Source organism: Micropterus dolomieu, linkage group LG18 (genome assembly GCF_021292245.1).
Source record: "Micropterus dolomieu isolate WLL.071019.BEF.003 ecotype Adirondacks linkage group LG18, ASM2129224v1, whole genome shotgun sequence".
NCBI classification, from domain to species: domain Eukaryota; kingdom Metazoa; phylum Chordata; class Actinopteri; order Centrarchiformes; family Centrarchidae; genus Micropterus; species Micropterus dolomieu.
In genome coordinates this window covers 16,252,401-16,279,037 of record NC_060167.1, presented here as the reverse complement: position 1 = coordinate 16,279,037, position 26,637 = coordinate 16,252,401, and the positions used below count along the sequence as shown (strand labels likewise).

At 39.2% G+C, this 26,637-nt stretch overlaps 3 protein-coding genes and 1 long non-coding RNA gene across 5 annotated transcripts in view; 3 read left to right on the top strand and 1 right to left on the bottom strand.

Annotated features, from left to right (window-relative positions):
- Positions 1-26: 26 nt before the first annotated feature.
- Positions 27-12,727, top strand: LOC123986980 (protein shisa-5-like). Its single transcript, XM_046075468.1, has 5 exons — positions 27-354; positions 1,544-1,694; positions 2,232-2,374; positions 8,968-9,231; positions 10,303-12,727. The coding sequence occupies exons 1-5, from the start codon at positions 288-290 to the stop codon at positions 10,488-10,490; spliced, it is 813 nt and encodes a 270-aa protein (XP_045931424.1). The 5' UTR covers positions 27-287; the 3' UTR covers positions 10,491-12,727.
- LOC123986982 lies at positions 5,057-18,773 on the bottom strand. Its single transcript, XR_006829031.1, has 3 exons — positions 18,466-18,773; positions 15,962-16,129; positions 5,057-5,193 (listed from the first exon to the last, which is right to left on the bottom strand). It is a non-coding gene; the product is annotated as an uncharacterized LOC123986982 (long non-coding RNA).
- On the top strand, positions 13,567-17,334 carry LOC123986981 (protein shisa-4-like). 2 transcript variants are annotated; one of them, XM_046075469.1, is made up of 5 exons: positions 13,567-13,682; positions 13,905-14,061; positions 14,189-14,343; positions 15,968-16,081; positions 16,806-17,334. In XM_046075469.1, the coding sequence occupies exons 1-5, from the start codon at positions 13,625-13,627 to the stop codon at positions 16,934-16,936; spliced, it is 615 nt and encodes a 204-aa protein (XP_045931425.1). In that variant the 5' UTR covers positions 13,567-13,624; the 3' UTR covers positions 16,937-17,334. The 2 variants fall into 2 exon arrangements, 1 of the variants encoding a protein (XP_045931425.1); XR_006829030.1 differs by lacking the exons at positions 13,567-13,682; positions 13,905-14,061; positions 14,189-14,343 and adding an exon at positions 15,788-15,844.
- A 3,908-nt stretch (positions 18,774-22,681) lies between the features above and the next one.
- The window catches only part of itga7 (integrin, alpha 7), a 33,996-nt gene continuing 30,040 nt past the window's right edge, over positions 22,682-26,637 (top strand). The window contains exon 1 of the mRNA XM_046029111.1: positions 22,682-23,110. Within this exon, the coding sequence (XP_045885067.1) occupies positions 22,893-23,110 (218 nt within the window). The 5' untranslated portion in view covers positions 22,682-22,892. The remainder of the gene's footprint in view (positions 23,111-26,637) is intronic.

The following is a 26,637-nucleotide window of genomic DNA, read 5'->3' as shown; positions in this document are numbered from 1 at the left end:
CGGCTGACTTTGCCTGGCATGCTTTATTGATAATTCTGAGAAAAAATAACTCCGCTAAGCAGGTAGTTAATTCACTTAGGTTACTCTATAGACAAAATGCTTAGTATAACACAGGGTGAAAAAAAAACATTAATGAAAAATGGGCGTAACTTCGACTGAGTGAGGCAGCTGTCTGTGTAGACGATCTCTGCAACGGGCGATATCTTCCGACCTCCTGTTTCCAACTGTCGGAGGAGGAGGAGAGTCTCCCCAGTTTCCTACCCGAAATCGGGAATCTTGAAGAAGCCATGGCGTCAGGCCTGTCCAGTGTTGTTGTGTTGGCTTTATGTGTGACTCTGGCCCCTTATGTATCTGGTGAGTTTGATCTTTAATCTGTAAACGGTTGCTATTGTCTTGTGTTTTAACGCTCAGACGGGGGCTCAAACAGACCCAATTCGGGCGATGTCAGTGACGTTAGCTTTGGTAACCGAGAACTGGGTTGTCTGTTCAGACTTATCGCTTGTTGTTCAAACATTGTTTTAACATTGTAACGTTCATTTGTCTCAACTATTTCCTCTTTTTGTATTAATTGAAGGCCGACAGTGGTTGACAAACTAACGCCAAGGCAAGGGACTGACTCAACGTTGTCACTGCATTGCTATTTCCTCAAGCTACCCTGTAGCCATCTTCTAATAACGTCCGATCACTTTAAAAGACACGACGTTATCCGAAGAATCTGTCTAGAGGAAAATACATAATCTTATGTGATATTTTTGTGAATTATCAGCTAAGTTACCCTTTTTGATATAAATAAGCGTGAAAAATAACATGAAAAACACCAACGCAGCAAAATCAACATGAAGTTGTATCAACAGCTCTGTACAAACACTGAACGTTATCCTTCATAAATGTAGGGTTTGTTGCCGGACTGTTTTATTACACTTTACTCTCAGCTAGTAAATTAGCAACTGAGTTTCTGTTTTGAAAGCAGCAGATATAGGTGTATCAGGTTGAGGCTGTTTTCAAGTTTACAGATATTAATTTATTTATTTAGCTGCAATTGAGGATTATTCTCAGAAAACTGTGTAAAATGGCCATTACAATTTATCAGTGCCTGAGGCACTCCCATTGCTTTTTTTTGTCTGACCAACAGCCAAAGAACCGGAGATATTCAGTTCATTAGTACACATGCTAAAGAAAAGCAGCAAACACACTGGTAGAAGTACAGAATGTTTGGTGTTTTTGCTAGGAAAAAAAGACCAAACAATTAGTTAAATATAGAAATAGCTGCCAATATTTTTTCTTTCCATTAACAAATCAATTAATCACCTTATTGTTTCAACTTTATTGGATTCTTTCAGACCTAGACCATCAAGCCAATATATGAACTGGATTAGAGGTGTTGCCTGTTTTAAGTGGGTTTCGACTTGTCTTTGTTTTTAATCTATTTTCATGCCTTACTCCTATTTTAGCCATCTTTGATCACCACTACAGCTTCGTCTTCATAGTTAGCGAGACTAACCTTTTGTGCCCCTTGCTGCTTTCTGTCTCTGCTCTGTTACAGCAGGGGACGACTGTCAGTCCTATACAGATGAATTTAACCAATACAAACCATCCCTGGAGTGCAGCTCGGGTTTTTGCTGTGGAGACTGCACAAGAAGATACTGCTGTCACCAAAGTATCTGGAGGTTTTCTGAGGATAAACAAGAAAGATGGTATTCTATATTATAATATATAAATAAATTACCTCTGACTACAGGTGACATTTGTGGTGAGGGTGTGAGATTTAAAGTTCCGTGTTGGACGGTGAGACAGAGAAAGACTGAAGCTGGTTTCCTTTTGAGTCTCTCTCTTTGTCCCTCTGTCATCAAAGTTGAGACATTGCAGCCTGTTAGGAAATTATTATGCAGTCAAGAAACAGGAAGTAATGCTTTCTTGTGCACGACCACCAGCATGAAGCTAATATGTGCAGTCTCCTTTCACGTGGCAGATTCACAAAATATGTTTAGCTGACATTCCTGATGTTCATTTGTTTTTATAAACATGGTAATATTCTGTATTTATAACAGATAATTGGTATGTTTTTTCACCACTAGAGATCAGTGCACATTATGGCAAATATTGTGTAATTATTTTACTTTATTTACATTTACTATTATTGGTGGTACAAGTGCTTAATCATTGAAATCAATCAGCTTTTCTTGTCCATATGCTGTACGAGTTAGGTAATACATTGTTTGTTTCTTTTTTAGTAAATACAGTCGTTTTAACAGTCAGGGGCCACAAATCACCATGATCGTTGGTATTTGTGGCTTTGTTGTCTTCTTACTCATCGTCATCTGCTGCTGTGTGTGTCCCTGCTGCTGCCTGTACAAGATGTGCCGCAAGCCAAGACGTAAGTAGCCCTCGACAAACAATTTAATATTGTCTGTTGTTGTTGTTGATGCTTTTAGATTCAGAACTGGCAGCTAGTTCTTCACAACAGACAATGTTTCCAAAGCTCAAAACAGACTATGGCCTGATTTATTGATTTGGCAGACTTGGAGTAATGCACCATAATGTGGATGCAAACATTTTTGCACCAGTGAGGCACTGATGTCACATTATGTTTGGAATTTCTCTCAATAGTCTCTGTATTTAAAAGCCACATCTTAAGCATCAGAAAACCCCTCAAAATGAACATAATATCTTCTTCTGTAGAAGGACATAAGAGATAGGCAATTTGGATGCCACCTTACAGTATGTGACAGTCCAACAGCTTGAGCAGCAGCTTTTTTTTTTATGTTGGCATTAAGCTACTCAATATGATGATATATGCCAGCAGAGGATGTAAGTTTTGTCTACTAATTTAGCTGTTTATAACATATCTATCCCTTTTTATATCTTGTATTGTTTACAAGTTCACCAGCCAAATTCTGACAAGCTTACATTCTGGTACTACCTGAACAGCAGGTTAAGACAGAAGGTATTTAAGATAAACAGAAACTTAACATGTGCAAACCGAAAGTTACAGAGGAAAGCGATTGCGTCAAGGCCATGAAGAACCTTGATCTGTAAGGCATTTCATTCACTGATTAGCTAAAAACAGACACTGCCATCTGGTTATTTTAATCATAAGGAGTTTCTCAATTGATTTTTCTGGAAATTTACTATATCATCATAATATCAAATAGCAAGGATTTCTTCCATAGCGGCCACTCCTTAACTGGTAGTGATATAATGCACAGAAATTGGCTCAGTCCTGTGATTGGGTGGGGTTACACACAATGCACCCACACATGTACACTACCCCCCCTTCCTTGAGGGTTAGGGTTACAATATTTATTTACGCACTTTAAAAAGATTTCTTAAAACCTTCTTGGGAACAAACTGGTAGTTCTATTTAAAATCAGACATTGAGCACACCCAAATCGCCAAAACGGCATGATCCTCGTTTCATAATGCCTCTGCAAAGATTAGACCGTATCCCCGAAGATTTAAGATTTAAAACACTAAATAAATGTTTAAAATCCTTTTCACAGTATTGTGAGAATCACCTGAAACTCTGTTTTTAGATTTTATTTTTTTTTTAATATACATTAGAGTAATCTATCGCATCAGTTGTCATATCTTACCAGTGGTCGACCATCCAATTTGAATTTTAAGGTGTCATCGCAACATTTCCCTAACACACTTATCCCTGTGCAGTAACCAGGTATGTGTATTAGTTAGGTATTATTTTATACAAGGGCCAGAAGAACAAATGACCCATGTACCAAAACAGAAATGATGACCTGCATTACCTAAGTGTTAACAGTCAGTTGAAGCAGTGAGTATTGTGTTGACAGCACTGCAACATGAAGCTGCACATGTGGCGGTTTCCTGCACACAACACATCTTTGACTTGCAGCTTTTCAACCTACGTAAAATGCAGTGTCTGATTTAAAAACAAAAAAACAGCCCCCTGGGGGGTAATGAAGAAGTCAGACTCTTAGTTTCCAGTGTGTTGGAGTATTCATCTGTCTAGTTTAACACAGAACATCAGGGGATTCATTTGAGTTCTGTCGGCCCACCCACCACATGACTTTCATTACTGCAATGGCTCGGTCTTACTAATAACAGACATTCAGAGACTGAGCACAACATGGTTTAACATTCACAAAATGCAAACGATGTGTGACACTGACAGCAGTTACAAACATGTACTTTATTCAGTGAAGTAAACTCTGTCCAGACCTGTGAAGATCCTCCAAAGTTTTACTGAGACTTTTACTGATCTTCTGTGGTGAGCGGTGCACTGTGCAAGTTGATGACTCAGTATTGTTATCTGTGAAAATTGCTGTTTGGAGTTCATGCCTAACTTGAATACTGCTGGTCTTGCCATTCTTAATTTATGTGGCTGTTTTACAGGTCAAAACCTGTTTATTTTCAATGCTACGAATTGGAGCACATACCTGTACATGTAAATGCCAGCTTTAATATGCACCTCAAACCTGTGGCTGGAAATTGTCCCAAAACAAATAACAAATACATTATTCACTAGTGTTTGACCAACATTCTGTAAAAGATTACAGTGCCTAGCTGTTAGCCCATTTTCTGAAAATGAAACTATTCATTTGTTATAGTGTTGACAGAGAAATCGTATTTTCTTCGTAAAAGACTGCCTAAAATGCGATGAATAAGGAAAAAACAGATTATTTAGGAAAGGTTACTGAAATCTGATATTAAACAGGCCCAGGGGCTGAAGAGCTTAGTATTTACTATCACGCTACAAATTCTGCTGTGCTCTCTGTGTTGGGTCTGAGCTCAAACACAAACACGCTCGTCGTACGTGTTGTACTATACTAAGTGCAACAAAACCTTTGCGTGTAAATATACTCTTTATACTTTATCAATACACCTGTTCAGAAAGCACAAACATGTAAAAAGCGACATTAAGCCGCTCTTTCCGCAGTCTGTCATTATCCACAGCTGTGTGTGTGTGTGTATATGTGTGTGTGTGTGTGTATATATATATATATATATATATAATATAATTTTATTTATTTTTTACAAGCACCACGTGCTAGCTCAGCTCATAGCAAATTGTTACAAACAAGCTAATATGAAAACTGTCTGTTTGTAGCCTAACTGTTTAGCTCAGTTTGCCACGTACCTTAAAATTTGGCAAATTCTTGCAAACTTAGCTCCTGGCTGAGAAACCAGCCTCTTCTCTCGACAAGAGGTACCTGCAGGCTGTGGATCACATCAGCAGCAGAGGGAGGAGGACAGAGGACAGGAGGAAGTTTGTAAGACATTTTGGGAGGAAGCAATGGGCTTGAAGCTGAGCGCTAGCAACAGACTGGAATTTGTTGACAATAACACAAACACAGAATATCACCATCCTTATCATTTAGATCACAACATAATTTGTATTAATTTAACTTTTTTTGTTTTCTCTAATATAAGTACTATGTATAGATTTATTTACATAATTTACATTGCTCATGCTTACATTGCTTACTGTGCTTTCTTGCTGTCTTTGGCATGGATACGTGTTAATTGTATTTTCATGTTCCTGTCACAGAATTGTGGTCTGCGCTGTTTTTGTCATATATGCAGGTAGGCCTCTGAGCAGCAGACGCTAAGATTAGGTTTTATTGCTGCTTGTGTTTGGCTGTGACCATAGCTGCTTTTGAGCAGTCATTGTGTTCCCAAAAAACCTTGAAGGTTTTTGAGACAAGACCTAACACTCATACTAAATCAGTCGTCATGCGTAGAAGCCCCGCATAACTAAGTGTTACAACTCAAAAGTCTCCAGGAAGTAAGCTTACAGTAGTTTTGTGACCTTGCAATCACCAACAACGTTTGTGACCAAGCCCTCTGTCTTTCATAGTTTCATCTACATCTCAGATCCAGATCATAACAACATGTAAGGAATTCTTCCTTACATCAAGTCTTAGGGCTGAACAGTTTTATAAAAAATATCTAGTGCGATAATTTTGACTGATATTGCAGTTGATTTGATTAGCAATACCAGGAGAATGATAATTTTTACATCATTATTCTCATTTTCATTCAAAAACATATTTAAAACATATTTGTTCTACTCGGTGTGTGAGAAAGTTTCATTGACAAAAATTTGACCAGAGAGTAAAAACAAGAATTTGACACTGCAGAGCTACAAGTCCTGCAGTTGGAAATTAGCAGCCAAAAAAATAAGAAGTTTAGCAGAGTCAGCAGAGGATGATACTGGACAGCATAGAGACCTTGAACTGTACAAAATTGCTGTGGTAAATCAAAGGTGGTAAGCCATGATGATGATACAATGAACAGTATAATAATTTTGGCATTAAATTTGTCTTAGTTATATATTTTGTGTTAGTGAATTATGGTACCATATTTAAGCTCTAAATTAATTCAGAATAAGGCATTATGATTTCTGGTCAAATGAGTCCCCCTTAGTATATGATTTCCCCTGTGGAAACATGACTAACACGACAGGTCTGGACCACATTAGAATTTTGTTTGGTAAAAATTGGTGAATGCCACAAATTTTCACTTGCGCGTCCCATTTAAGAGGGAATCAAGTAGTTCTTGCATGAGGCCTGACGTGCATGGCTGAGACAAGGATATTGAAAGGAATGAAAGTAAAAACTCAGAGATTCAATTGGGTTAAATATTTGTGATGTTTTCAGTTCAGACCGGATTGTCACTTATCTTATCATTTCTACTCTTTTACCCAGTTCTCTATATTGACTCCTTGAAAATTCCCCACAGTGGAAAACACCTCAGTTGTGTGTGTATTTTTGTTGACACTTGAGCATGCACACCGCTGTAGATACTACACACTTCTGCACTTCCTGTCAGCTTTGTCTTTCAGCCAGCTTGTTCAGGTTTTTGCCAACGGAGCGACTCAGCCCTGGCAGAGAGCTAACTAAAGACACAAGCAAGAATTTGGATTTCCCAAGTTGCACTGTTGCATGTCGGGATCATATCCAGGAATGTTGGAGCTCCACCTCGTTTGATTTATTGTTTCCATGAAAACTACAGTGGGGAAAAACTGAAGACCAGCTCACGTCATTTACAGGAAGTGGTCAGGATGACTCCCGATCTGTTGGGGGGGGGAAAAACATGCTGGTGGGAGTGACAAACGCGCGCACACACACACACTGTTTCTTTTTTTAAAACAATATATAAAAACAACTCTTTCAATTTCACTTAAGTTGCACAGTTATGGGTTTAAACTTGGAAAGTATTTCTCTAAATTTTATCAATCTTGCCAGTAACAAAACATAAAGAACATTACTTAATGCTAGCCCCAAATGGCACACAGTTGAAAATCTAAACGAACTTTAGGGACACAATGTAAATTGATCAAATAATGTGTTTTTCCATGATAAAGGGATACAAGGAGACACTTGATTTGATTTAATTTGAATATATAAAAGCACAAAACAGAAAGTACATAAGTGTTTTTTTTTTTTTTTTTAATTACTTCTGCATCAAACTGTATTTATTCAATAATTATGTAGTTATTTATACTTGAAACAGTTTTAATCTGTATGATCACCTCTAAAGTTTCACCTCACAGTCACAAATGCGAGTGAAACGCTTGCACTGATGAAGCTGTTTTTCAAAAATTGTGTAAATCTCTGCATTGCTAATGTTAACCATCATATCATATTTAGTTTCCTTGAAATAGACCTGGGCCCTCATTTATAAATGGTGCGTACGTACTAAACAGGGCTTGAAATGTGGGTACGCCACTTCCCAAGAAAAGGTTGTGATCTGTTAAAAACAAACTTGACGGGAGAATGTGTGGTCCTCCACGCAAACTCTGAGCCATGCGTATGCACATAAACTGGAGAAATGAGAAACGGCAACTCACATGGCAGAGGGATGAAAAGGTTTGAAATGAATAGGAAATAGATTGAAATATTACCTCTGCGTATTGAATAAACAAACACACGTTTGATTGATTTTTGCTGTTTTCAATGAGTCAGTCGAGCAAATACCAGTGCATTGTTTCATGTAGCCTATTGTTATCAATGTTTGTTGCCTTATTGAGCCAAACGCTGTGCGCCAGCATGTGGATGTGATGCGCTGCTTGTAAATACATGTTATGTAAAAATATAACTCTTTTATTAAGTAAATCTTTAAGCTAATGTCATTTAGCCTACAACAAGTCATTTCTTTTAACTCAGCAGCAGCTTTGTTAAGTGAGTGCACTGATTGTTTAACCTAAATAAATGTTTAAACACATGCAGAATGCATTTGGTTTAATCTCTTCTCAAACATCGATCGTATGCCTTTGGAGCAACTAGGGGTTAAGTGTCTTGCTCAGGGACACAATGGTGGATGGGTCACAGTGGGGGATTGAACCTGGGTCTCTCACATCAAAGACATGGTCTTATCCATTGGACCATCGCCACCCCAATAGATCTACCTTCCTGAGTGTAGTCTGCAGTTTCTCCTTTCAGGCTGTACGCAACAACCTCCACCAGTAAGATAGGGTAGACAGTGTGCAGTCTGTGAGGCAAAACCAGGGGCAAATGGGAAAGTCCAAAAAGCATATGCTTCTGCTGATAAAATTTTTCAATGTGTCTGACAAGGCAGTAACTTGAGTCTGGACACTGGAGGTGGATAGATACCTTCAGAAGCTTGTTGACTTAATACGATTTTTACATCTTGGTTTTCTTAGTGTCACCAGGTTTGTAAAGTTGGATAAAAGCAGAAGCGTTATGGGCTGGTCTGTGTTAACTCTTGCAGCATATGTTCTTTGTATGAAATTTGAACTACTTCTTTGTTCTGATGCTGTAATACATTGTACCTACTATTGTGTGAGAACAATTCTTAGTCTCTGCGTTTGGGGTTATGCTCTATAAATAAAGACTGGTTAACCTGGTGAAATGCTTAGCATGTATTTGGGGCAGTTTTATGCTGCCGTTACCATGTTAAGGATCCTGCAATTGAAACCCCTACCCAGCTTACATTTCTCATCTGTTTCTGTGTTGCATTTGTTTACAGCTGTGGTAACTACCACCACTCACACCACAGTGGTCACCACCTCTCCTCAGCAGTACCCTCAGCAGTACCCCCAGCAGCCAACTGCTACACCTGGTCAGCCTCAGTCCTACCAGGGGGCACAGTATCCACCCTACCAGCCCATACCAGTGCAGACGGGTTATGGAGCCCAGCCAATGCCGCAGGGGTATGGGCCTCAGCCCCTGCCAACATCACCCTACCACGGACAAGGGTTCATAGCACCGCCACCGTCATATCAGGAAGCCAGTGAGTGTGGATTTTTAAACTTAGACAAAGAGTTACAGGTGTGATTGTGACAACAGCCTGTTGTTAAATTAAGGACAGCTTCTCTTTTTGAACACCCTGCCAGTATCAATTCCTTCAACAAAAAGAATGACAAAAAATATTTTTCAGCTAGACTAAAACTAAATAAAAAGTAGCCTTTGAAAATGATGAAATGTATTAATTAATTATTAATACAAGACTACAATGCAAAAGATGGACAAAAAGGTATTCTCTGCCTTACAAAAATAACAGATTTATGGACTAAATTCACCTACAGTCCCACTCAAAATTAGACAATAATCAGTACCAAAACAGCTGAGACAAACCACAAAAAGCACACCAACGATTATAGCGAGGTAAGCTAATGTTAATGTGTTTACCATTAGCAAAGGCATTGGATGTGAATGTAACATTTTCAGTCAGCTATCTTTCGTGCTGCTGAGTGCTGTGGTTAACCTTCTAAGTCTTCCTCTAGATATTTGCTAAATAAATTTCACTGGGTTACTGTTATCATTATGTTAACATTTCAGCTGCTCACCTTCCCTTTAAAGGTAACCACACTAATGCATAGTTTGAATTTGTCATGACAATCTTTTACTCTCAGTCATCCAAATGCCTCAAATGAAAATGTAGATAAACTCAAGTTTTCATTTCCCAAATCAAGTTATAAAAGCTGTCTGTGTACTTCATACATATTTTAAGAGGGGGTGCGTTTCTCAAACGTCGTGGGATTTTTAGGGTTAACATCAACACAAGGTTGGTGATTACTTTTTTTTTTTTAGAAACGCACAGCCTACTGTAGAAAAGCACCCTTTAACATGAGGTAATGACACATTAGTGTATGTTTTAAAAAAAAAAGTAGCAAACACATTATGCAATTCACAATACATGTAATAGGAAGTTGAGGTAAATAACCTCTGCTGGTAAAAAGTTGGGCCATTTTGTAGAATAGGAAATGAAACATTTATGGTTTGACAGAACTGAAGTTGTGGTTCTTGTCTAAGCATTTCCAGCCCTTTCATCCGCATTCCATGTTTTTCTTTCTTTGTACAGCTGGCCCCTGCTACCCTCCCAACCCGATGCCTTACAGCCAGGCTGCATTTACTCCCGGCCAACCAGCCTACCCTATGCAGCCTCCTGTCCAGCCGCAGCCCAATGCTCCACCCGCACACGCAGATTACCTAACCCAGCCAGCATACAACCCGGATTTTGTGGCACCACCACTACCCAAGACTGGATAGTGCACCACAGCGCCACACTGTCAGCCACTTTAATCGTGCTGCCACATTTTCGAACATGGCAGAACTGGAAATGTGTGATCTGAATCCAGATGAGAATTGTTTCTTGATTCAGGTGACTTGGTTGTTGAATACAGGGATGTTAGGACACATTTGTAGTTGCTGTAGTGCATCTGTTCTATCGAAGAGTTGCCAAGTGAAAATGTTGATACCTCTTGGTTTGTATTGCATGGACTTACAATATACAAGTGGTGAGATTGTTTTTATATATTATTTCTTAGTGTCTCAATCTTGGTAAATTACACATTAAAGTCTGAGCTTAAAGATGAAATGCTTTGACATTTTCCAGCATTCTGAACATGCCTCAACATCTCCCTTCTATTCTGTCTATGCTGTGCACCGGCCGAACATGCTTGACCTCCTAATTCACCATCTACAGTGACTGCAGTCAGACTCTTCAGGACTTTTGGTGCTCTGCCAGTTAATTTCTGACTGATAAAAGTGCTTTGAATGTTTTTTTTCATGTACTCTTCATTTTCCTTTGTCCCTGGTGTTTTGGAAGGCATGCAATGCTTTTTATGGATTACTTGAGAACAAATCAAGTCAAAAGGGTGCATCTGTTCTCCCTTGAGGATTTATGATGGAAAGAATACATGCTAATGTCAGTTGATTACCGATATTCAGAGGCTAACCAAGTTAATAGTGTGTGTTCAGGAAAAATCCCCCAGCAAAAAGGGAATGTTAATCACTCATCAATTCAAGCCCTCCACACAGGGGAAGTACACTTCATATTTAAGTTTTGTGTTCATGTTTGTGTTTTCCTTTCTTTTTTTGCTCAGGTTATTTTCAGTATTTGTTTTAAGGCGAGACACCACAGTCAGATAAGATAAAATTTTTTTGTTTACTTTGTGATATACCAATGAGGTAATTCCTCATTAAATATGTGCTGATTTGTATATCACACAAATATATCCATTTTCCAGCACATTAGTAAGAGTCAGATGGATTTTTTGGCTTTGTTGTGACAATATACCAAATGTCCAGACATTTGGCCACGGTTCATCAAAATATAGTTTTTTAATAGATTTATTCAAAATGTGTGAAGGAATTATAAAAGATAATTTAAAAAAGCTCTCTAAATGTCTTGCTATGAGACCTCAGAAGCAGTGTGTAAAAGGAAGACGATCATCACTACCCTGCAGAGCGAGGCAAATTGCTTGGAGTCTGAAAATTGACAGATTGAAGCAAAATCATCATTTTGGACTGTGGTGTCCGGCCTTGAAACGTGTAACTGAGCTGAAATACATCGGCAGCTTTAAATGAAATATGCCTTAGTGATTAAAAATTTTTTTTTAATCAACCAAACATTCATATAGTCAAGTTCACAAAAACAAATGCTATACTTACAAAATGCATGAAACAACTGTGCCTTCTTAGCCATGTTGTGTGTATGTAATTTAATTTAGTTTAAAATCTCCTTTTCCTACTCAGTATTGTGTTATTTGCCTGGAAATTGTCATCATCATTGCCTGTATTTGACTGTACCAGCATAACAGTCAGGTTTGAATAATTAGTCTGTAGTTTTTTTATTGTCTAAAACCAAACTAAAAGCCTTCCTCGCTCTTCTTTGTCACTCATGTTTTTCTGTAATGGAGCCATCACTTCTGCTTTCTGCAATAACTTACTGAAGTGACCTTTTTCTTATGATCCAGCTGAACGTGGTAAAGTCACAGTTCATGTGACGAGCCAGACATTGATCTTTTGAGCTACTCTATATGAAATCCCTCACTTTTCAACTTCCTTTGTTTAGACGTTGGTTGTGGTCAAAAAACACAATAGCATTACATGAGTATCGCTGGTACAGGTTTCTAAATGACAAACTCATCACATCTGTGCTGTGGTTTATATTATTTTACCGTCTGACATGAGAAACCACATGCCAGCGAACATAAGTGGCCTGGTGTCCTCACGTATCTTAATTTTACAATTCACAAAAAAAAACAAAAACAATTTTGTGAGGAATGTGCATCTGTTTCTTACATCGACCAAGCGATTTGTCTGTGTACTTAATCATAGGCTTGCCTGAATCTGTCTTATAAATGTGTTCTGTCTGTGATTTCAGTCCTTTGGCCAGTGTTTATTGTTCAAGGTGACTTCAGTTGGAGTGTTTTTATTTGCGTGTGTGGATTATAGCCATTTGTGTTCTTTATGAAAGGCATACCAGTAAAGATTTATTCTTGTTCCGTCTCTGTTTCTTGTCCAAGAATCATTGGTGTTAGAATACATTTACATGACTTATTGTTTAAAACCCACCAATTATGCAGAGTTCAATAAAATATATATTTTGGTCATTGAAGTCTATGCTACACAACTGCTGGCAAAATGGTGTAAAGAGACACTTCGCTAAGGGAATACATAGGACTTAGACCATTAAATCACAGTATCATCATTAATTTAAAGTCACTTCAGCTTCAACATTAGCTAAATTGCCCCAGACAAAACTGAGGCTGAAGGGAACGTAAGTAGTTTTGCAAAATGTGTCTAGCCAAATGTCATAGCTAAGACATAAAATTAACATAACTAACATGTAGATTGATGTAAAACAATGCGTGTTGATAAATGGGGAATGTAATAAGCTTAAGTGTCCAAGGACTGTTCAGGAGAGAGTGGGTGGAGGCAGATAATAATGGGTTAAAGCATCCACACACAGTATTGCTTAAGTGCACAGGAAAATAAACTGAAATGTATCAATGGTTTCAGTTGAATGTGTACAGCTAAAGAGAGGTGAAAGTGGGAAATCCGCTGTAGCACCCGGACACGACAGACCCTCTCATAACCCCACAGAGAGGAACAAGGACATGAGGAAACAAGACAGAGAAAGGGGTTGGGGGGGTTGGAGTTACGAGAGCGAAGAAGAGGATATGGGTTAGGTGGGTATTTATGAAAATGCCGGGAGTGGCACGATTGAGGCGTGGTCCTGCTCCTGAAACTCCAAATAAATTATCCAGTGGCAAGTCTTTCACATGAAGTGAGGAATGTTGTTGGGCTACTTGCTACAGGGTGGGACAGACAGGTTGAAACTGTTGTCGCACTGCAGAGTCAAAATAAATTTCTTATTACACTACATCAAAGCAGTTATGGGGCCAAGAATTTTGTCCAGTTTTGTGTGTGTGATCCTGCTCCCAGCTGTATGGGGTGAGTTTTTCAGTCTGTTATTAATAAGGTGATAGTTTGTTTTGCGTTTACTTCTCAGTGTGGCCATTGGTAATTACACTTGTTTTGAGATTGTATGTACCTGTGTTTAACATAAAAGAAACAACTGAAAGTTTAGCTGTTAATCTTACTAGTTCATGTACTGTAACTTAATGTCTCACCTTCACTACTCTTCACCATGTCATTGTGTTTTATATGTCACAGCTGGTTACTGTAGCAGCTATTGGGACACAGATGGTTTCTTCTATGAAACTCAGCAATGTCGCACTGAGTTCTGCTGTGGACGATGCAACAATAAATACTGCTGCAGTGAAAAGAAATACCATCTAACTCTAGAACAACAAGAAGCCTGTCTTGCAAGGTGAGCCTGATTTGTACCTGTGTTTCACTCTCCATGATACAAAGACACTTACAGGATGAGAAACAATCAGGATTTTAAGAAAGACAATGGTTTTTATCACTTATTAAATTTGTCTTTCCTTTCCTAGCGATCCGAAAAAAAGCAACCTTGCTGTGCTTCTGGGAAGCATCTTAGGGTGTGTTATCCCCATTGTCCTATGTGTGGCTCTCGTCATCTGCTTTGTGGCTCCTTGCTGCTTGCTCTACAAAAAGTTTCGAAAAGGACCTGACCAAAGGAACCGAAGTAGGACACATTTTTGCTTACAGTTTAGCTTGCGCAAGCCAAAAAGAGTGTTTGTGAAAGTCCAAAGTTTGTTCAAAAATACGCATATTTCCTTTCTTGCTGAGAGTTACATGAAAAGATTAATACCTGTCACACTTGCAAGCAGGGTAGTAGGAACACAAGGGATTGAAACCAAATGCCTGCACCTGAGGAAGAGCAGGTGCAGTTCAAAGATTTAATGACAAAATCAAAAGGTGCCAGGCTTACAGGGACTATGAGGCAGGCAAACATCGAGTCCAGAGAAAGTAGTCTGCAATAGGTAAACAAAGCTAAAGGAGCAGGCAAAATCCCAAAACGTTCAAAAATTCAAGAAAACAATGATTCAAAACACAGAGACCTAAAAGGCTGGAATGCTTGATACATGGACCATGATGAGATACAGTTGATACTGTGGATACTAGTGGAGGAAGGATAATGAGGGTGAAACTAATCAAAGCAGACAAACACACACAGAAAAGGGCAGGAAATGATGTTAACCATGAAACATGGGGATGGGTGAGAATACAGAATATATAGAAATCTCTATTTGTCTATCTATCTACCTATATTTACATTTATCTGACGCTTTTATCCAAAGCAACTTACAATTGCTATATGTCAGAGGTCGCATGCCTCTGGAGCAACTAGGGGTTAAGTGTCTTGCTCACTGACACAATGGTGGATGTCTCACAGTAGGAACTGAACCCAGGTCTCCCACACCAAAGGCAAGCATCTTGTCTATGCACCACCACCAGATATAATCTAAACTGAAACCCAAAACCATAACAGATGCCACTTTCATGTCTGTATGCTAAGCTAAATATGAAGTTACCGCCAGGAGCCCACTAGTCCCACTAACTAAGTGCAACGACTGGAAACAGGGAGAAAGGTCTATCATCAGTCTGGCAGACTACATGACCCACCCACTTTACTACACAACACACCCCTGAGATAACTTCCTGGATTAAAAAACATATTTTAACTCAAACTATAATCTTTTCTTAAACCTAACCAAGGAGGTTTGGTGCCTAAACCTAACCATGTACACCTAACCAAACTGCAACTACTTTCAAGGGCGTGTCAGCTGTGTCCTGAAGTACTATGCAGCTACCTACTTGAAAACAAAATCAAACATCTATCCTGGCTCTGTCCAAAGGTAAAAAAACAACTGCCTAGCAGCACCTCTGAAGCTCACTAATTAACACATTGTATCTTGTTTGTTTAACTTTCTAGAATCTCCACTGATTGCCTGGCAACTGGTCATGACCAAGAACTATGCCATAGCGAGCTGTTCTGATTTTGTACGAATTAAAAAAGTCATGATCCAATGTGGAAAATAGTCAGCTTTAAAGGTGCTGGTACGCATATTTTGTTATCTTTGGACAGAGCCTGCCAACTCTCAGCAAGAAAGCAAAAAGTGTTCAGCATTTTTCCCAAAATGTGACCCTTCCCTTTTTAAAAAAAACTTATCTTTTGTTTCACAGTATCCTTGACATATCAGTGGATTAAATGTTGTCAATTTGTTTCAGTTGGCAAACAAATTACAGAATACTGGTTACCGTATTTTCAAACCAAACTCAATCTATGACTTTACACCTACCTGTAGCTGTGAGAAACTCCACCACAGTAGTCAACTCAGCCCAGCAGCCACTCTCCCCCTTCGGATATCAGCCTGGATATGAAGTCCCTACAGCACCACCACCCTCATACTTGGAAGCTAGTGAGTAGCAGGCTTGCTTGTTGTCATCCAGTTTCCAATCTGATCCACCTGTTCAAAAAAAGAGGATGCTATGTTTGTTCTGTGATTAACTATATATTTAAATGGTCTGGTTCCCATTAAAAAATCTATATTGTTAGGTAGCATTTTCTGACAGCAGTAATCACCTTTAAAGAATAAGTCTGGTGATATTCTGTATTTTTTTAATCAACAAAGTCAACAAGTAGTTGTGTGCATGGCTACCTAAAGTCTGATAGGCCATCTTATTCATCTGTGCCATAGAGCTCCATTGTACAAAACCAATTCAGTTGCAATGTTAGAGGAGTTATTGGGGCCCTTGTTGTCCCTGGTTCCAGGGGTTTGAATCCATTTATTGACAATTTTACGTTGGAGCATTTCTACAGCTTAGATTGCCATGAAACTCTCCTGATTAAATCATCAGTATAGGCCTAGGCTTTGGTAACTTTTGAGTCAATACACCGTTTTGAGTCAGTACACCATCTTGCTGCTGTAAACACTCACTGAAAATAGTACCCATCAAGTTCAGTATTTACTCCTGATAAAATAATGTTTGCTCTAAAAATGATGTGCCCAGGTATTTTAGGAAGTTATTTAGACTATACGATATGGAACTATATATTGTTGACATGTTTTTCAAGATCTTCAGTAGAAAAAAATAGGCTTTGGGCAGTAACAACAAACCAAATATTTATTTTTGTCTTTTCAGCTGCTCTAGATCACACTCAAGCTGCATTTACTCCAGGGCACCACTTCCTCAGCCAGCCTTATGCACTGCCACAACATCCCGGCGAACCTGCACAGCTGCCCTATAACCCCTCCTATGGCCCAAACCCTTAAACTGGAGCTTACTAAACCAAAACACGGCATGTTTTCAAACCCTATAGTTGCACCACTATTCTCATGGGAAATGTGTGCATTGCATTGTGTTGATACAATGGAAACCCCTTTGCAGGACTTAAACATATCATCATCTACATTTTCACGGTAATGTGTCTCTAATTTGAACTGCTAAAAGTGATTGCTAAATCTTGTTGCCGTTGCTGTTTTTATGGGTATCCAAGAGCTTGTTATGGCCATTTGTTTAGCAGTATCCAATCTGAAAATATGACCACTTTTAATGCTGAAAAATGCTGAATTTCAGGAGATAAATGCAATTATTTCAGGAGATGTAAATTACTAATACCTTAAAACACTATAAAAAAATGCTTATTTTTAAATAAACTCCAGCCACCAGAGGCCGCCACTGCCCCACTTTTATTTTTTTATTTTGTAGAGAAAAGAAACAGTGGGACACTGTATGCTGCTACCAAGTTATTATCAAGCATATTGTCTTACATGCAAGACTAAGAAAAAGCTATGAGTCTGTTTTGTCACATTTTGATTAGGCATACTTCTTGCAGAGATCAAGGATTAAAATCACAGGTGCTTTATTTTAATCACTCAATGTACAGCATTCATGGTTGGATGTCCTGTTTATTTTTCAGGGATGAATGAAGAGGTGGATAGACTCTGTAGAGGTCTGTAGTATTAGTCTGGTCCTTGAGGGGGTTCCAGGGGGCCCCAACAAAAAGGGGAATAATTTATTTTAACTTTAATTCCATCCATGAGTTTGGTCATGTGTTTCATATACTGTACTTAATGTAATAAAACATCTAATAGCAAAAATCTAGGAAAAAATGTAATAAAATAGTGGTCTGTGGTCTAATTTGTGTCAGCTGACGTGAAAAAGTTTGAGAACCACTGCAATAGAGAAACACTGGATCACCCTGGGTAATTACTCTTATAAAACTTTTCAAAAAGTTCTTGCACAGTGAATCTATGGTACCACAGCACTAATGTAAGCAAACAGGTCTGATAACACTACCGACGCTCTCTTTGTTGTGTAACCTACAGCATCTCCAGAGATAATAAATTCTTTGCTTTTTTCAGTCCAAGTTAGTACATTTAGTCTCGTTCAGGGAGACTTGGATTATTAAAACTTACTTTTCATCCTGTCATACACCCTGAGCTCAATTTGTTTTTAGTAGTTTAAGAAACTGGTGCAGTGATAAAAAAATAATATGTTGATAATGTGTGTGGTGATTATAACTTGTTTATGGTAATTTTGTAATGTTTTCTTTGATTATTGAAAAACTACGGATTAAGACTTTCGATGATATGTCCGCCTCTCCTGTTGACTTTGTAGCATCTATTAGGACAGGACAACATGTTGTCTGTTATCTGCCAACTGTGTTCTAGCACTGCAAATACAGTGATACAGTGATCTGAAAAAGCATTCACTTAACTACTGTATTACTGATGTTTTGTTCTTTTCACAAAGTTCTCTTTACTTATCACATAACAATCACATACAAAGCATGGTTTACCAAAACATTCAACACAAGTGCAGATGGTGTGCAGGAGACTTCTGCTCACAATACTCTTAATCTTCTCTTCTGCTGGCTCTTCTGCTGGGTGAGAGTATACAGAAGTACAACATTTCACAAGTGTAATATGAAGTCATACTAAATGACTGTAGTAACAATATCCTTCTAATACACAAAGTAACATCGTACACATGAATAACAATGACGATGTAGAACTCGAATCATGACAAAATCACAACATTTGCTACTGAGCTTACATGAAATTGGTGCTGACAAAGGTAAACTAATACAGAAACTACAGTAAACAAAATAAGTAAACAAGTAAACTTACCATGTAATTTCTATAATAATTGTTCAAGAATACACTTAGACATTTAAAATAAAATAAATGTACTGATGATGCTGCCACAGATTTAGACAGGAGCAGATGGATGTAGATAGTGCCAATCACACTACTGTCTCTGAGGCAGAAAAACTAACTTCCTGACCAAAGTCACATGGTATGTGCATGTGAGCAAATAATTAGGAACAGCCACTAAGAGGTGCTGTACCTACAGTCTCCCAGTCCCAATCTCCACACTCACAGACTCAGACTTTGAGGCATGTTCCCGGTAAATCCACGAGGACTTAGTGCTGTCCCACTATCAAATCAAGTGCATGAGGGCAATCTCATAGACCTTTTGAGTTCTTTATGCACACTTTATGTAACTCTGCATCTCTGCAGACTTTGCCTGGTGGAGTAACCCACAGGTCATGGTGTTGTATCAGTTCCAGTGCACGCCATATTTAGAATATTTTCAGCTCTTTAATTTGCCGTCAGACACCCATTTTCTTTGTAACCACATTTTTTCAATTGCAGAACTTCCGTATCCCTGCACACAAGAGCAACTTGGCTGTGCACAGTATAAAGGAAAATGGCTGTGTGATGGGGACAGAAGCACTGAAAAGCAGCTGTACAATTGCTTACCTTACATGCTGGTACAACTCTTTACTTCTCCAAACTGGTGACACGCTGATCACCACCTACTGCAGGTTATGCAGTAAAGCCCAAACCCACAATAAACAAGTGCTGTCCCATTATACCATTTTGGGCACTTATAAGTTAAGTGATGTAAACTAAATCTGTTAGGGTTACGGTGGAGACTGGGATTGGGCTGACCTATCAACCACACATATGCTGTAACTGTGACATAACACTTTTTGTTTCTAACAATGCATCAAGGCACTACTAGCTTGCTTCTTGAACCCTCTGACAATGAAATAAGTGCTTGTGATAAAATCCATAATGTTGTAACCAATTGTTATTACCCACAGTTTGACAAATCCACTGTGTTCAGTTTAGCCTCTTCCTGTGGGATCATGTGCAGTTAAATTGCCTTAGTGGGTGGGTTTGCATTTAATCCCATAATAACCAGCACCACTCCTTCTTATAGCATCCCGCGGTATCCATTAATCAATACAGTAATAGTGCTGACTACGGCTTTCTCAGTCATCAAAGTGACGGGGGGCTATAGCAGGAAATATGACCCTGCCTGTGAATGCTACTCCCTGCTTGCCGTTTAAAATAAGATCTCTCCTTGAAGTGTGGCTCAGACTGCTAATGAGTACTTGTGTAGAGATGCCATGTCATGGACAATGTGGCGGATAATCTTTAATAGCCAGAAATCTCGAGTGTTCTCTTCCTCTCCGTCCCTCTCTTCTTCTTTCGTTCCCTTTCTTCCATCCTTCCCTCTGACTGTGCTTTGTTCTGTCTGAAGGCATTCTTGTCTGGCCTCCTGCCCGATCTGCCATTAAGACTTTTCAGCATTTTCTCAACATCCCACACCATTCCTTTCTTCTTTCTCCCTTTCTTCTGCTCTGTGGAATCATTCTTGGTATTTGTGTCTCAAACTGGAAAACAGACATGGGTCACGCTATGTTACTGGATATCAGAAATCAACCTTTTGATCAGGTTTTAGATAATTATTCAGGACTCTGTACTAAGCCAGTGAGCTATGTGTGGGAGCAACTGCTGACCAACTCCCCAATGCGTGCTCTAGTTCTGGCCAAGATGCTCCAAAGAGATACAGTCAAGCCAAACTTTCCCACATGCATGGAAACACAAACAGACTTGACAGCATTATTTGTGTTTCTATATTTTTAAATATGTTCCATCACAAAGTGATAAAAGTTCTCCAACATTATTTATATTCTGATATTTTTATATATTTTCCATTGCAAGAGATAAGTGCAAACACATTTCCAGTGAAAATACAAAACTGTTCAGTTTTGTTGTTATTATCCAGACTGAACTTTCTCATCCATCTATCCATCCAACATCATGAACTATTGAATGCATTGCCATTACATGTTATACAGATATTCATGGTCCCCAGAGGAGTCTTCCAACTTTGGCGCTCCTTTGACTTTTTTTTAGAGCAACCAGCAGGTCGACATATTTAATTTTTAGTAAAATGTCTCGACAACAATTGGATGTGTTACCATGAAACTTGGTATGGACGTTCATGTTCCCCTTTAGGATGAATTGTAATTATTTTGGTGATCTCATGACAGAGAGGGGTTTCTATTATTTAGCCTATATGGGCTGAACAAAATAATACAAACACCTGTTAGTATAGAGCGATACAATTCTTACAGTTGAATCAGCACCTCTCTAAAAACCAACCCTTATAACCTTCATGAAGGTAGGATTTATGGGAAGACTGTTGTATTGGACTGCATTAGTTTTAGCTTGGCATACATAATAAAAAAAAACAAAAGCTCATCAGCTCTTTTTTTTTTTAAATACCACATAAGGGCAGCAGGGGGCAGACAGTGTTTGACGCAAAGCTGATTCATGATGCCAGCCAGATCACATGAGAGGAATTCAGCCTCATCCCATCAGGAACCCAGATGTGTGTTAAGACATTGATGAAAATTCCCAGATACAGTAATCTTAGGTCACTTTTAAGGTTCAAGTTTAATTAAGGAGATTACCTACCTCTACAAAGCTAAAGTGAACTTCTCCACTGAATACTCAGGCAATAAAATTACACTAACCAAAATGAGGAAAGTAGAGGCTTTCTGTATGAAAACAAACCATCTAAAATTGAGGATATACTTAATAACTATAACCTATTGAACGGTATGTCCAAGTTCTATAAACTTTATGGAGGGGCTGCTGGCAAACACTGATACTATTAGACAAAAATGGGTATGAGTACACTTATACAGTTGAATGCAATCCAATACAACAGCTCTGCTACATACATTTTTATGATGCATGTAATGATGCCTGCAATGTCACAGATGTGTTGATTAAAAAAACAAATGTTTTCATCCCAAATCACATCAATCCATCCAAACTGGGAAGGTGAAATACAAAAACTGCAAGTCCTTCCTCAGGATCAAGTAGTTCATTCTTGTGTTGATGTCGTGTGCAACTGTTGTGTGTGAGGTTTATTGAGTGGAACAGTTGAGGTGAAACATTGACAGCTGCACACAGAGTGACTCAAGAGAAACAGAAATCAGCTGGTTAAAACAGCAGCTGTGGGTGAGAGGGCATAACTGAGGTGGGCTAGCATTGTGTCACTTGTGTGAGCTACTTGCTGGAAAATGTATGGAGACTCACTGCGGTAAAACATATTCATATTAGGGAATAAATGTGCTTTGTTGGAGTCCCACAATATCAATAATTATGTCTCTGTGAACATTGCTCTGTAACAGCACAAGTTTCCTGGGTCACTGTGCACATTTCGGCCCCTTTTGTCTCCCAGATTCATTCCAGATCGCTGCCACCAGAAGTCAGACATCAGGGCTTTCAAGCTCCGAGTGAGAAAAAAACCCTTTAGATTTCTCTTTCCACATTGTAACTCCTGTTTTTCCCTTTTATGTTCCTCACATCTACATGCACCTGCGCTAACGAGTGGCCACAGAAAGAAGCAGTTTGGACCGTGTGAACCCAACAGATAAAACAGTCTGCTGTCTTTTCACCCTCTCTCTTTCTCTGTTCAATAGCCTCCAAGTGTCTTGACAACCTTGCCTGGTATTTTGGCAGCAGTCCCTTGAGTGTTGATGTCAGCTGAGTGAGGGGAGGGAGGGTGGTGGAGGGACTGAGGGGAGGGGGAGGAGTGAGCGGGCTATTCAAGGCACTTGTCCTCTGTCTCCCTCTGAGCATAGAGGAGGGGGAGGCGCACATGCATTGAGGGAAACACACACACATATACTAGTAGCGGCCACATTTTCACAGCTTACTCTTCAGACTGACAGCAGCAAACGGAGTTAAGCACGATAGAGCAAGCGAGGAAGAGAAAGAGGATTGGAAACAAGGGAGGCATCAGTGGAGAGGACAGGAGAGGAGACTATACAGGATTTGACCCTTTTTTTCTCTCGGGGAGCCATAATCTCCCCTGTACTCTTCTTGAACTGAACTTGCTCTGCACCTTGCTATGGCAGCCCCGGTGGGACATGGGAGCCCTGTCTCCCTCTCATCTTCTTCCTCTCATCCTTGGACTACCCTGCTCTGGGCTCTGTTGACCCTTTTAAGCCAAGTGTGGAGCTTTAACCTGGATACAACTCACACACTACATAAGTTGGGAGACCGTGGCACCTTTTTTGGTTTCTCTCTTGCACTTCACCAACAGCTTACTCCAGATCCTCAGAGCTGGTGAGTGGGTGAATGCGGCACTGAGCTTGCCCTGTGTGTCCTGTGTAGTTTTGACTTTTTGTTGCACCTTGCATACTCAGTTTAAAGGTGTGGTATCTTGTATCGGCACCTGCTCATCGTGCAAAATGTTCACTATACCATGAATATTTATTTTTTAGGGCACTTAAAATCTGTAATTCAAGATGTGTGTCTGCTGCTGTCAGCATTTATGTGGTGCACCAGTCCTTGGAAGTGCTAAATCATTGTTACACCCAGAACTCTGAACTGAGTGCAGGAGTTTTAGTATGTTTGTGTGCAGCATGTACAGCAAGAGCAGCCTGAGCTCTGAGTTAACAGACGATGATTTTCAGTAAGTGGAGAGTGGATGAGAGTAGGCTTGCTGACTCAGCTGGCGGGCAGTGATTTTGAAAGTGTTTCAAGGGATTTTTCCGGAGCAGTTCAGGTCTGATGCTGGCTTCACACAAGGGGACTGGAATGTGGCCTATAGCGTGTAGTACAGCATGTATATGTGACCATGTTTGTTCTCTGATCTGCTGTTTGCCAACAGCTGTTATTGATGTGTCTTTCAGTGTGACTGGGACACTCATGAGCAATCCTCCACAAATCATGAATAAATTATAACAACAGGTCTGCCTGTAAATCTTTGGAAATGTTTACTGCATGACTTTAAATAAGAGGCGGCCTTAATTTACCCCTCCTGAAGCTTTGCTATTAATATTTCATCTGATGAGGTGCCAGAGAGAACAGTTTTGTAATGTATCCATATGATTTTGAAATTATTTTTCATTAGCCCAGAGGTCTGTACTGTATTTTCCCCTACAAGTAGCTGGCATTGGTATAGTCATCATAAATGTTCCTATACGTTTACAACTTTAAAGTTTGTGATTAAACATTTCCCTTTAAGGGTGCAGCAAAAGAGTAACACAAGTAAATGTGATACATGAATACAACCAACAGGGGAAGAAGAATTCAGGTCCCGTACTTAAAAAGTAAATGTATTGTAAATCCTACTTCAATAAAAGTACAGAAATATTATGAACGAAAAGTACTGAGGTATAAAAATGATTTGTTGTGCAGAAAAATTGACCCTGCTGTAGTTTGTTGTGGTGGAGCTACTTTCCTTGCGGTCATACTTTTGGTTACTGGTAGTTTAAATTATGACAGAGCACTATATCTTAAAACCAGGTGCATAAAAGCATGCAGTAGCCTGTGTTTTATGTAAAATCTTAATCTGCAAAGTAACTAAAAGTAGTGGAGTAAAGAGTGCATTATCCCCCTCTGAAATATAGTGGGGTATATAGTATATATATATGCATATATAAAGTTTAAAGTTGTAGAAAATGGAAATACTTGAGTAATATAGTAAGTAAGTAACAAACCCAAGTGCTGTACTTAATTACTTTCCGCCCCTGAATGTAACAAATTCAACATGCAACGTACGTCCTTTAAAATGAATTCAAACACTTTCTGTATGAGGGAATTCATTTATTACTTGTCCCTGTTTTGGAGCACCATATTTAACTGTTGGCTCCTCAGTTTACCCGTGCTGGAGTCATCGTGTCGCCTGGTAAGACCATGGGAATGACATCAACATTCGGAGACACATACACAGTCAGAGCAAGAGTCATGTCACCCCTCTGAAACCTGCTCACTGTCCAGCAGCATTCCTGGAACTTATTTTAAAAACTGACGTTAAGCTCAAAGTATTTTACTGCTCACTCCTGCGGCCCATTTCAAACTGCAACAGATGGGAATACTCCTGAGAAATGTCCATGCAACACCAGTGGGATTTAGTGCCAGGAGGAGACAGTCAATAAACTGGTGTTTTGATGTGCTGATGTGATGCACCTACTGGAAGAGAGTGGGATGAATAATGCTGTTGCCAGTATGCTGTGACATCACACCCACTGTGTGAATAGATGACTTTATAATGATTTTATCCCCATCACAACACTTAGTGCATCTTTACATGACTTGCCAGGATATTAGATGTTCTGAGTTTACGAGTCCCTGATCAACGGGTTAATGTAAGGTCAATATTCACTCTCCTTTCAGATCTGTGTTAGCGATGTATTCGTTTTTGTATGTATTATTACACACAGTGTAAAAAATACTGAAATCAGCCCATAAAATATCCACCAGTGCAGAACATTGAAACAGAATGTAAGCTCCTCACAGGCTCGGCAAACTCAAATTCTCACTAATAGAAAGAGCTTGTGGCCTCGGAGTCATCAGTGATACAGCCCCAGTCACTTGACTAATGATTTTCTGCACTCTGGACTGAGTTCAGAACATTTCAAATTGATGTTATTGCACTTTCAGTTACATAAATGTATTATTCAGATAGCAGCACAGCAATGATATTCCATGTCTGAATAATACATTTCCATTAAGCGTCATGATGGTGCCATCTCTGTGTTATTGCAGTTCAGATTTGGGAGTTTAGTTTCTAAGGTGCTGCCATTATCATCTCTGTTCTTCTGATATACTATCTTGAAACTATTTGCCTCAAACTCATTGTAATTAAATGCTAAAGACTAATTTTCTCTTTATATTTTGAAGGTTTGGATTACTGTTGCCTGTGGTCATGCTGTGTTGCGCTCATCATGCGTCATGCCCCGGATTCAATGGTGACAATGACATAACCGCTTTGATGTTCTGTTCTGTGCTTACTCATGATTGTATCACACAACCCAAAACGTTAAAGTGCTAACAGAAATAAGCTTAATCATACTGTCACACTTGTAGAGATTCACCTTCTGTTGTTTTGGAGTTAGCATTGTTTATTGGAGGCTCAGGTAAAAGCTTTCTCCCTGAAGCATCACAGAGGTTTTGTACATTTCTTCAAAAGCAGGACCATATAATTCCGGGGTACAGACATTGAGCTTCAGATACAGCTAGCAGGTTTATGGAATGAATGTCTCTTTGTTCAGCTTTATAGTGTCTCTTCAATATAGGCTTATGGCTGCTGTAAACCGACTGCTTCTTTTCAGTATGGCAGCAAAGGCCAAGGCAGAGGTTGACCCACGTGACACAATGAATCTCACCAATGTACTGTAATGTTCAGGGACATTTTGGGAGGAAGTAATAATATGCCACACTTTGACGGTGATAAGAGCCTCAATCTGGCTTCCTGGTCTTCTGTAAGCTTTCTATATGATCTGTCTTGGTTGTTGTCCTGAAGTAGAGGCCCCAAGCTGAATTGCTGCTGCTGTTGATGCCAAGCAGAGGATGGGATGAGAGGGTATTTCAGTCTGAGTTATGTGTGCATCTGCTATTTATACAGCTATGAGAAGTGCTTCCGCTTATAGTTCACTGCCTGGTGAAGACAGGAAGCCCCCTGAACTTAATCCCGCCACTGCCAATCTTCCTGAATTCATCTACGGCTTGTTTATACTTATTTATTTATAACACATCTGCCATCTGATGTTGTAAATGTTTCTTTACATATTTCAAAAACAATAGGTTGTAAGGGAAAATGTGGGACTAAATGCTGCATGAACGGGAAACTTTTTTATTCATTTGAG